A 13,592-nucleotide genomic window follows, 5' to 3' on the forward strand; every position below is an offset into this window, starting at 1 on the left:
TTACTACAACATATCAGAGAATGTGATCACTATCTCAGAAAATCAACCCTTTTCTACTAGTAATTTATTTTTTATCTTATATCTAGAATAAAAGGAAAGGTTACGATGATGACACATTATGACTAAATACACCTACAAATAATTACTGCGCGAAAAGTCAAAATTTAATAATACACTGTTAACTCAAAACTTCCATTAGAAGTTTTTATAGTGGAAAATCGGTAGAAAAAACCTTCAGTGGGATAGTATTACAAAATGGGACGTTTTATAAAAGCCCGTCCAATAGCATATTTGTAAATTAATATTATGGCTAGCAAAATTGTTATACCTAGCTGACTTTCCATAAGACGGATAAATCTTGACAATAAAATTAAATTACCCACATGGTAGGAAACTATAGGCTGATTGTTTCCTAGAAACTATTTGCAAATGCTTTACTGGCTATTTAAATAAATTCCTCTAAGATCATCACAAATCTATCAAAGTAGTAAATGATAAGCAGCCAGATGAAACGACGATCAGCCTAAACTTGTTTTAATAAAAGGAAAATAAATTTGTTTCAGTAAAAGGAACATAAAAGTTTATGGGGTCTCACTTTTTTACCGAAATATAAAAGTAGAAATATGCCTGTTTAGAAAAATCGTTTTACTCATTTTTCACTTAGAGCAGGTGAAATCACCGTAACCATCAACATTCTAGCTGTTGCCGTTCACTGAACGGCAAAGATTTGCTCAACCAAAGTCACAATTCGACGATATCGTAGTTACATATCTTTCATAAGAGATATACTTTCATATGCCTTATATTTATGCTTCATAAGACAGTGTCATTCAGTGCTTCTCGTTATTTTGACACAAAAGTTACTGTCACTTCTTCAGCGTATACAAGGATCTAAAACAGAACGCCAATATAAAAAATAATTATTTTCGTTGTCGATTTAAGGCTCTATTTTTAATATAACCAGAATATCAGAAAGCTGTTACATTTAATTCGCTTTTAGCTATATATACCTGGACCAAGAAAAATATTTGCAATTAATAAATGCGTGGGAAACTGTCCTTCAAATAAAAAACATTTACATTAACTGTCTTTCTGTCTACTTTATTCTAATCAATAAGTGCAAAAAAATGTGTATTGATAACTATATATCACACAATAGTACTGGGGACAGAGATTTATCGGTCAGTAAGTATTACATCAGACTTTAAAACATATGGCAGTTGAAATTTTCCTTTCGACAATACCGATAATGTATTTCCAGTACCAGAACTCACAACAGAGACATCCTAGGATTGAGAAGAAACTTGTTCCCTTGACAATAAAACCTACAAAAGTCTAACACAAACTGGAACTTACATAGAAGTAACGATACCAATTGACTCTACCTCAAAAGATTAGGTGAAAGAAAAATTTTAGGATCATTTCTGAGAGCAATTGGGTGTTGTATGGAATAAATCAGGAAACACTTTCTAAACAGTGGTACGAAAATCAAATATAATAAACAAATGATTTTTTTTAAATAAAGAGAATTATAATTGCGAATCTAAAGTAACCTCTATCATAAAGCACGCAGAGACTGATGATACCTGTAGGCGAATTTGTAGGATACTTCGTACATATCAAATATAAAAATGCCCTGTGCAAGAGTATGTACCCCATAAATATCAGAATAGCGCAAACAAATAGTATAGCATTTTGATGTGCAATGACTGATATGTTTCTTTACATTTTCAGTATTATTTCTTTCCGATATACGAACAAAAGATTAACAGAAAATATAGGAAGAACAAAAAAACTTTGAAGCCAACATTTCAAAACATCGACTGAATCTAAGTCTACCGTTACTGTTTTATGTGATATACATGTATGTGTGTGTATGAGTGCGTATGTGTTTAAGCAAAATAGCTTTAATCTAATATCACATAGTTATTCAGACTGGTGTTCGCCATTAGTGAAAGCAGTTCCATGAACAAATCCCTATTTACTACAACATATCAGAGAATGTGATCACTATCTTAGAAAATCAACACTTTTCTACAAGTAATCTATTTTGTATCTTATATCTAGAATATAAGGAAAGGTTTCGATGATGATACATTATGACTAAATACATCTACAAATAATTACTACTCGAAAATTCAAAATTTAATAATACACTGTTAACTCAAAACTTCCATTAGAAGTTTTTATAGTGGAAAATCGGTAGAAAAAACATACAGTGAGATAATATTACAAAACGGGACATTATATAAAGTCAGACATTATATATATGCTTTCAAGTTGCTTCAAAATGTATCATATCATATTCTGTGTGGCATGATGTAGTTGCTAAATCAATAGTGTCCTATATCCGTTAAGAATTGTGCAGAAGTGAATATTACAACTACTACTGATAACAATTACATTTGCAGTATCCATTCAGCATTATAAATATTGGTGATATTGGTGGAACATCCATTCAAAGCATTCTCCAAATACGATACAACAGAGCTAAATTGTTATCAAGGTCAGAAAACTAAAAGCATATATGACTTTAGCAGATGAGTTACTAAAGTCGTTATCTAAAGTATAACGATAGAGCAATTTTTTTTTCAGTTAGTAACCAGAGTTTTCTTTATGGGATAAATCCAGATATTTACAGAAGAAAATATGCAATACATATTATTTCCATACTAGTACCAAAAATGATCTGTCACATTTTTACAAAAATACTATCCTTTTCCCTAAAGAGGAATACATAGTCTACAACTTGGAAATGTCATACTGTTATTTACGAAGGAATATTGAAAAACAAAATTAGTTTTGGCATGACTTACAGCTTGAAACGTTTTATATGTATCAGCAAAACTATCACATTACCATAGAATATGGCTCCAAATTTTAGTACAAGTCCAGCAATTGTTAGGAGAGGGTTACACCGATTACCATCGAACCCAGTGCTCAACTTGATATCTATTTTATCGACCCCAGAGGGATAGAAGATAAAGGTAACCCCAGAAGGATTTGCCCTTAGAACGCAAAGAACTGGAACAATTACTACATAACATTTAACATTTTGTCCGACACTCAATTCTGCCATTCTGCTCCCGACTGGTAATAGTAAAAGCATAAAGAATATTTCCTAAAATTATTTCAGATACAAAAGTAGATAAAATTGTATATATATTTTTTTTAATTCGATTATTAAAACGTTTGTAACCAGACGCTCCGTCCAAATTAAAACAGGTGAATACTTACGGTCGACTACAAGTTTAGCTGTTGTTGAAACTTCGCCCGCCACGCATTTGTATTCTCCACTGTCTTCTGCTGTGACATTATGGATTATAAGTTTGTGGGTTTTCTTCTCAGTAACTATTTTAATTCTCTCATTTGTTTTTATTTCTTTTCCATCTTTCAACCATACACAACTGACATCTTCTTTGTCAACTTCACAAGTGAATACAGCTGTTTCAGTCACTCTTATTTTTTGTTCTGTGAGTTTAGTGGTGAATTCTGCTTTTGATTCTGATAATTAAAGGAAATATAAAACTTTATTGCACACTGAAAATAAAATATTTTCAGTAATATTTTAATCATGCAGCTGTAAACCCAAACCTATTCGCTTCTCTGTTATCGAGCTATTTAAAAATCTTGGCAACATGACACGCCAATATTTATTGGGCATTTACGATGCAGAGCACTTATTGATACTTTCACCATCATGGGATTAACGATTACATATTGTCCGAAAAATTCTATTAGCACTTGTACTCAGTATTAATACTCCAGTAGTATGTATATTGGCTCTAGAAATCAAAGCTACGAGAACTATTTATTAAAGAGCATCAAAAAGATAGTGATAAAATTGATGCTGTATGTGTATTCAGCCAACTTAACTAAAGTATTAATAATCGATATATAAATGTCTATAATTTTATGCAAAAATCTAATAATGAAAAGTTAAACTAAATTGTCATGACTTAATTATTGAATAATAAACACTGTGGCAGTTAAGAAATGTCTTATCACATCTGAAGTTGATACCGCTGGATACTTCTGTGAAGGCATTGACAGGTAACAAGTAAGGGTCAACATAGACACGTTCCAGTAAATATGTGAATATTGTTAAGACATTTCTTACTGAAGCATTTTGTTTTCCAAGATGTCTCGTATTTGTATTGATGTAATTTTCTGGAGAATTATTTTTATAAATCGTGGAGAGTAATAAACTGCATTTACACCGCATCCGATCAAGAGTCAAATAAGTTTATGAATAGAGCAAGCACCGGAAGTTTCTTTCGCTATGCGTTCATTTAATTTTTGACATAATGACAAAATATTAATAGCATTCAGAACAAAAAACCCCAAACTTGATACCAAGTTAAAGGGAGTAAAACTTCTCTATGAACCACATCTCACAAGAGTAAATTGGGTGTGTGTAGACTTCGAAATGAATCACTTGATCACAAAATATAAAGTTCAACGATTAGAGCAAGTGGTTTTCGATGAGTGTAACAGATCAAAGCTATTTTACAAAACTGGTAAAGAGTATTTTCAACATATGTGGAATATATGGAGACTGATGAAAATACTTCCAATGTCTCGAGATCTTAAATCCTAACCAATACAGAAAATATAAATGGATATGACATATGTGGATACATTGACAAAGAGCTATTGCGATAATACATCAAAACATTGCATAACCTGAACGAGAAATCACGCCCAGTTCACAATGTTAGGTACAATATTACTTAGGAAGCAACCTTAATGAGTATTAAATTTTAAAAGTTCTTTATATTTTAATACTTGCATATAATATAGATATTTCTAGAAAATAAACGGATAACTCATTCAACTATCATTTACCGATATGGAGCTATCCAAATCCTACAAATTTGAGTCAGAAATAACTTTCACATGAAAACGACTCGTGGATTGATAGCAGAAAATAACATATAGGAAAATATATTTACGCAGTGCCTTCCAGACATAAATATAAACAGAAATAGCATTACTACATTTCGAATACAACCTAAACAATGTAATATGCACACAAGAAAATAGAAAATTCATTTGCTCCAATAATGGCGTAAAAAGGAATAGAAATCTTTAGTCACAGGACAAAAACCTTCGAAACTTAAATCAAAAATCACATAAAATTCAAAGGAACTCGAGTAACTAAACGCGTTTCTGAAATTATATTTTATGGAATTTAAAGAAAAAACATCTTCAAACTATTCTAAGGAAAAAAAATTGAAGGACGTAAAAGAAACTTTTGGAATCCATCTCGGCAGCACTTGAATACAGAGCGTAAAGAAAGGCGAAATACCGTAGAGCATTTTTGTTAGCTTGCCACCTTAATAATAATAATAATAATAATAATAATAATAATAATAATATAATAATAATAATTAATAATAATAATTTTGGCACAAGGCCAGCAAGTTCAGGAGAAATAGGTAAGTCGATTAAATCGACCACAGTGGTCAACTGGTACTTATTTTATTGATCCTGAAAGGATGAAAGACAAAATCGACCTCGGCGGAATTTGAACTCAAATAATAATAATAATAATAATAATAATAATTAATAATAATAATAATAATAATAATAATAATAATAATAATAAAGGCCCTGATGCAATACCAGACAGTGGCTCTCATTGCTTTTGTTCTTAACAGATTGGAAGTGCTATCATGTACACGTTTTGTCTTGGTATACGTTGAGAGTATGCGTTGAGAGAAATTTAGTGGGGTTTGAATAATTCACTTCTTGAAGCATGGGTGTTTCATTCATCATCCTTAAACAAACCTTATTCAGGGACTTTTGAACGGGGTGGGCTTCTCGACCTGATGAAAATTCTAACTGGGCCTGATGCAGTACCAGGCAGTGGCTCTCATGGTTTCTAATCTTAACTGATCGGAAGTTTTATCATGTACATTGTTTTGTTTTGGTATAAAAGATGGGCTACAGCAAATATTCTGCTCAATACCACAGATTTGCTTGTCAGTTGTTTGACTTTAACCAGTTGAGTATGTCCCTTAGTGGCTGACGATATGTGCATCTCTGATCACGAGCAGAAGTAGTGGGGGAGCATCATAGCCATGTGTTGAGAGGGATTCTTTGGGGTTTGAATAATTCACCTCTGGAAACATGGGTATTTTGTTCAACATCCTTAAACAACCCTTATTCAGGAACCTTTTGAGTGGGATGGGTTACTAGACCAGAAGAAAATTCTAACTGGGTCCCACCTGCAAAGTCATGTGCTGTTTATCTTGAAATGAGATCACCATGTCGCGCACATATGGTTGTGATGCATGTGCCTAGTGTACCCTTATCAGACGTGTAGTCATGATGGGTATACTGGGCTTCGTATATTTTACCTCAGTGTCACTTTGATGGCATGCACGGCTCTCTCACTCAACAATAGTAATAATAATAATAATAATAATAATAATAATAATAATAATAATAATAATAATAATAATAAAAGAACAAACTACATAAAATACAGAATAAGCAACTCACCAGAAAGTGATAAGTGCAGAATCTGTGGATAAAATCGTGAAACCGTATGGCATATTACCAGCCAATGTACGCCACTAGCCCAGAACAAATATAAGAGATGAGTTCTTTGGCTCAACAGATCTACACAACAATATAGCAAGGCTTGTTCATTGGACACTTTGCAACAAGTATGGACTTGACAGGGCAAAATATTGGTACGACCACAAACCCGAAGACATCATCGAAAATGATAAATCAAAGATCCTGTGGAATTTTATAATTCAGTGGATCCATGAGATAGAGAATAGGGTGTCAGACATAGTCTTAATTGAAAGAGAAAACAAACCATGCTGGATCATAGATATGGCATGCCCAGATGATAACAAGGTATGCTATAAGGAAGGAAGAAAAGTTGATAGATCTGGCAGGTTAGCTTGGGAGGTTAACCAGTTGTGGTCGATGAAAAAGGTGGTAGTAGTACCAATAATTGTCGGAGCCCTGGAAACAGTGAATAAAAATCTTGAGAAATACATGATACAAATAGGGGCTGCAATAAGGGTGGAGCACTTGCAGAAAACAGCACTGCTTGGAACCGCTCGAATACTCCGGAAGGTGCTCGAAAAATAAGAGGTGTTACCTTAGTTCACTGGTAGTGAACAACTGACACCGTAATACATCTCCAGCGTTAGAAGCTGTGCAAAGGCAATGATGATGATGATGATGATGATGATGACGACGACGACGATGGTGGTGGCGGCGGTGGTTGCAGTGACGACGACCACTACGACCACCATGACGATAACGATGATAATCATAATGATGACGATGACGATCACCACGACGACGACGATAATGATGACTGAATATACATGACTTGAAGCAGCAACTGATTGTTATTTTGAATAGAACAGTGAGGGCTAAGTCGAAGTCAAGGTATTGATAACAAACTTTGTGATAAACAGCACAATTTTTCCTATACGCTTCATAAGTTCGCAGTTTTGCAAATGAAACAAAACTTCAAGTATAAACATACTACATTATCATTTGAATCGCAAAGGAAAATAAATACATATATAACGAAATTTGAGTTTATATCACTTTCACTTACCTTCAACAACAAGTCTTGCTGAAGTAGAAACCTCGCCCACTACACAACTGTACTCTCCTTTATCCTCTGCTTTTACGTTGTGAATAATAAGTTTGTGGATTCTCTTCTCGGTAATGATTTCAATTCGCTCAGTTGATTTTATTTCTTTTCCATCTTTCAACCACACACAAGTGACATCTTCTCTGTCGACTTCACAAGTAAATATCGCTGTTTCAGTGATTCTTATCTTCTGTTCAGTAAGTTTAGTAGTAAATTCTGATTTTTTTGTTTCTAATAATGAGAATGTTAAAATTATATTTCAGGTGAGAAGGTGAGTATATTTAGTTCAACAGATAAATAAATCATTATTTATATTATAAACATCTTATGATATTACATTTAACACATGTTAGAAACTCTCCTTATACAAAGAGAAAGTAAAAATCATGAAATTCATTTAAACTGTTGGTCTTATACTCAATAGTTTTAACTTACATCCTTCGATGAATGTGATGTTGTATTCTGGGTGGAGGATTTTCCCCGAATTTCTAATTCTTTAGAAAACGTTTTCTTTAGAAAATGTTTTTAAATTAGAAGACTGTGGAGAGTTATTTCTTTAGTTTACTACTATAGATAACCTACTATAAGTAATCTATGGGGCAAAGAAAAGCAAATGTACAGTAATATTTACTTTCTATAGCAATAAACGTTAACAGAGTAACCAAAAATGTTTAACAAAACTGTAATAATATAAATTAGGAGTCTTCAAAATTTTTCACAACTTGATTGACAAATACAAAATGTCTATGTATACTTTAAAATGAGATATATATAAATCCATCAATTCATGTAAAAATATAAGTAATGTTTTTATGCAACATTTTCGAAATCAAAACAAAATTATCAACAAAACCAAATAGATTTTCGGTAATTAGGAAACATTTCTTTTACAATAATATATTTTCATATTTTTCTACTTTTAATATCTTTCCAAAAAATATGAAGAAATGAAAATGCCAGTGGGAATCAATTGGAAGTAATTTCATAAATCTCAAGCTTCAGTTTCATGTAGCCAATTATTAGAATTGATGTTAAAAGGTCATCAAATAAATATTCTTTTTAGCAGGAATTGACATGCATTATTTTTGAAACGGTTTACTCACGTAAAGGTCATACGAATGACTAATATTAAGATCAAAGGGAAACTTATTCAAATGAGGATGCTCTTTATGTGATAGACAGTTATTAAATTTAGGTATATTCAGTATTTCAAAATTTCAATTTCATAAAATATGTTTCTAAATTTTTTCAGTATATTATAGAACAAAGAAATATTTGAAAATCAAATAGTCATTTTTAAGCAAATTACACAAATTTGCAAATACATACTTTCAACAACTAGTCTTGCAGTAGTAGATATTTTTCCAACTTTGCATGTATATACACCAGTGTCTTCTGATGTGACTTTATTTATAATAAGTTTCTGTGTTGTTTTCTCTGTGACCATTTTAATTCTGTTGTCCGATTGCAAAATTTTACCATCTTTCAACCAAGTTGCTTTGATATTTTCCTCAGACATCTCACAGGAAAGTGTAACTGTTTCATTTGTTTCAATTTTAACTTCTTCAGCAAGTTCTTGAGTAAAACTTGCTTTCATTTCTGTTTAGAAAAAAACAATCCAGAAATTAGAATTTTAATCCAATTAAAATCCAATTTTTCTCTGTTACATGTTAAGTATTATCTAGAGTTATACCACGTTTTTGGTGTCGCCTAAAAGTTTGTTATCTATGTTATATATATATGATTTGTCATCGATAACACCAAGAAGGTGTTTTTTTTCCATTCAGCAAAGTGAATGGATCTTTGGCCAGGAGTCACGGTATCCAACGATCATCAAGTGTTTCTGCACTGAACCGTAACACTCCCCCCTTGGTTTGTAATCAAAGGTTGCCAGACAACTACTCATCATCTGGCTTCCAAATTAACTTTTATTTTTTCCATAAGCAGCAAGAAGTCTTTTCCGATACTTCCCTCATCCTGCTCACAGCTAGCCCTTCACACTTTTCCTCTCAATCCAAATTATACATATATATGTATATATATATATGTATGTATATATATATATAATATATATATATATATATATATATATATATATATATATATCTTGGCTACACGCGGGTGGAAGGGGGCTGGTGACACAAACTTTCATTCAACTTTGAATTTCGTGGTACTGGTCATGCTTTAGCTCGCTCTGAGTTGGGATGATGCATTCTAGTATCTCAAATTTAATATACAATTATTCATAATTGTAGTATCCTGCGCCGATGAGAGAAGAAGTACGGGTAAAGTAGAATTTTCTAATTCTTACGCTATCCTAAAACTTGATCTCGAAACGTACGTCCGTAGGTAACGTAAAATTGCATGATGGATTGCCGTCATTTCATTCTTTCTTTCTTACCTGTCTGTGTTTGCCTTTCAAGTGCTGTGTTTTTACTGAGATCCCCCTTTTAGTAGAAGGAATAGCTATATCTCTTTGACTGCTATTTCTAAATTCGGTGTGTTGGTGAGGCAATTCGTTGCTAAACCCTTAATTACTTAGTATTACTTATATATATATATATATATATATATATATATATATATATATATATATATAATATATATATATATATAATATATATATATATAAACATGTCAGAAGGTATAAGAGGAATATATATCTTTTAACCACGTGATTTCCATAGGTTTACTGCCATATCAGAAACTTCTTCATGCAGAATTTAATTTCAGTATGCAAGAATTTATGCGTATACATTTGCATTAATATGCATTCTCAGCATTATGCAAACAAAAGAGGCTAGCTCATCAGATCACTGGAACATCATGATAATATCGCTAGTTCAGTTCTCTCTCTCTCTCTCTCTCTCTATATATATATATATAATATATATATATATATATATATATATATATATATATATACATATAGATAGATAGATAGATAGATAGATATAGATATACATTTACAATATATATGTGTGTGTGTATATATATATATATATACTTATATATATGCAATACATATATATATATATATTATATTTATCATATTTGCATATTTATAATATATACATATACATAATATATATTATATATATATATATATATATAATATATATATATATATATATATTATATAATATAGATTACATTTATAATACATATTACATATATAATATAATACCCCGGGATAGGAAGATTTTAATGAGACGACGAGCAAAAATCTCAAATCGCCTAACTGGGCCACTAAAGGATAACAAATGATTCTACCTCAAACGAACATTGCTCGAAATCGAAAATGAACTCAAACGCTGCCACGAAAAGGAGAGGGTAGAAAGGGAAGCCAGGGTTGTTAAAAATATTAAGACAAACCCTAGAGCCTTCAATAGATATGCAAAAGAATCTACTTCAGTACGGTACTGGATGCGCAATACAAGAGTGCTTTCACCACTCCACTGGGACACTTGCAAGTAGCTATGTCTGATGAGTTCTTTGGCTCCACAGATCTACACAACAAAGTAGCAATTATTGACAGCATCAACATGGAGGAAACTGATGTGATATCAGCCATTGATGAGATGAGCTCAAACTCAGCAACAGGCTCTGATGGATTCCCAGCAGTCCTCCTAAAGAAATGTAAAGGGGCTATAACTAGACCACTTCAGATTCTCTTCCAGAGCTTCCTCATAACAGGAAGACTTCCCAAAAAATTAAAGGAAGGCATTAAATGCCCTATCCATAAGGGAGATAGTAGAAAAGATGCCAAGAATTCTAGACCTGTCTCTCTAACTTTCCTTGTCTGCAAAGTCATGGAGCGCATTGTCATGAAGAAACTAAATGCGTTTCTTGAAGATAATGACTTGCTTCCTGACACCCAGCATGGCTTTCGCTGAGGAAGAAGCTGCCTTACACAGCTTTTGCAACACTATGACTAGGTGTTGAAACAATTAATGAATCGCTTAAATGTAGATGTGATATATCTTGACTTTGCAAAAGCCTTTGATAAGGTTGATCATGGGATGATGTGTCACAAACTACGGAGACTTGGCATAACTTGGAAAACTGGAGAATGGTTGCATGACTTCTTAAAAGACAGAAACCTGGCTGCAGGAGGCAACGTAGCCCTCTCCACGAAGACATTAATAGAAAGTCGAGTGCCTCAGGGAACTGTATTGGGGCCACTACTGTTCATAGTGGCTCTTTCAGACATGCGATCAGTTAGCCACACTTACTAGCTATGCCGACGACACGAAAGTAATTAATCTTCTACAGAAAGATCTAGATGCCATATATAAATGGGCTGAGGACAATAATATGCAATGTAATGCAGGCAAATTCCAAGCCCTCCGCTACCAGCTAATGGGTGCTCAGAACGATACTTTAGACCAAAGGGAGAGGCAATCCTAGGATCGCATACGGTGCGTGATCTTGAGATCGATATGAGCAACGATGCCTCGTTTCCCATGCATGTCACCTAGATGGTGGCAGTGTACAGGCGAATGGGCGAATGGATTATAAGAACATTCAGAACAAGGGACCGGAAACTATGCAGGTCCTATGGAGGACATTTCTCCTTATCCGGCTCGACTACAGCTCTCAACTGTCCTCTTGCTATCCAAGACCCTAGATGAAACAATGTCTAGGCAGGAAACTCAAAAGAGGGCAGCGGTATCCAACTTCCTCAGTCACCAAAAGCCAAATCTATAGAATTGGCCAATTAAAAGGTGTTTACAATGGTGGTGCCCCTGTTATGGCTGCAGCCTCTAGGCTGAAACATACATATATATATATATATATATATATATATAATATATATATATATATATATAATATATATATATATATATATATATACATATATATATATATATTCTTTATATATTCTTTCTTCTATTCTTTTACTTGTTTCAGTCATTTGACTGCGGTCATGCTGAAACACTGTTTTTAGTCGAAGAAGTTGACCCCTGGACTTATTCTATGTAAGCTTGGTACATATTCTATCGGGTTACCAAATCCTCTCAAGGCTTTGGTCAGTCTGAGGCTATAGTAGAAGACACTTGCCGAAGGTGCCACGCAGTGGGACAGGACGCGGAACCATGTGGTTAGGCAGCAAGCTTCTTACCACACAGCCATGCCTGTACATCATATATGACAGACAGACAGACAGACAGACAGACAGACAGACAGATAGATAGATAGATAGATAGATAGATAGATAGATAGATAGATAGATAGATAGATAGATAGATAGATAGATAGATAGATAGATAGATAGATAGATTATATTTATCTACTACCTAAATGGGAATTCTGTCTGTGGCTGTTTGCGGAGTTGTTAGTTAACTCCTACATTGTTTTATTGATTTTCATGAAACTTCACACGTGAATAGAACTCATGTCTGGAAACTTCATGGCATACTCAGATTCTTGAAAAAATCGATAATAGGGCCCCTTGAAGGGATCCTTATATATAACTAATATATTTTATTTATCAGCCAAGGGAAATAACCCATTCATTTTCCTAAATTATTTGGTATAAATCAAATAGAGTATGCTTATTTCTTATTATTTGAACTGTTAGAGTTATTTTCGTAATTTGTCCAGTACAACCCTTAAACAAGTAAATAGCATTTTCCTAAACAATGCATCCACTTATTTAGGTTAGTGATTTATTCACGAATATACCAACACTAGTGCCCCAGAGTGTAATATTCTCTGGGAACGCACAAAAGCCCTTTTCAGAGTTATTTACTTTGAATTGTTATTATCTCACATCTGATTAGCCTGTTATTACGTAACATGCTTCACGATTTTAATATACATACTTTATTAGTATTTCCTCCTATGTTCTATATACTCTGGGAATGCATTAAAACTCTTTTCAGGGCTACATACTTTACATTGTTGTTATTGGATTAGCGAAACAATATATTTACAATATACATATATATTA

The 13,592-nt window shown here is 33.0% G+C and overlaps 1 protein-coding gene across 1 annotated transcript in view; it reads right to left on the reverse strand.

Annotated features, from left to right (window-relative positions):
* Nucleotides 1–13,592, reverse strand: part of LOC115210729 (titin) — a 678,167-nt gene that overhangs the window by 565,321 nt on the left and 99,254 nt on the right. The window contains exons 19-21 of the mRNA XM_036506041.1: nt 8,966–9,235; nt 7,598–7,867; nt 3,238–3,504 (exon numbers count right to left, since the gene is read on the reverse strand). Of these exons, the coding sequence (XP_036361934.1) occupies nt 3,238–3,504; nt 7,598–7,867; nt 8,966–9,235 (807 nt within the window). The remainder of the gene's footprint in view (nt 1–3,237; nt 3,505–7,597; nt 7,868–8,965; nt 9,236–13,592) is intronic.

This window comes from Octopus sinensis, linkage group LG1, assembly GCF_006345805.1.
Source record: "Octopus sinensis linkage group LG1, ASM634580v1, whole genome shotgun sequence".
Taxonomy (NCBI): Eukaryota; Metazoa; Mollusca; class Cephalopoda; order Octopoda; family Octopodidae; genus Octopus; species Octopus sinensis.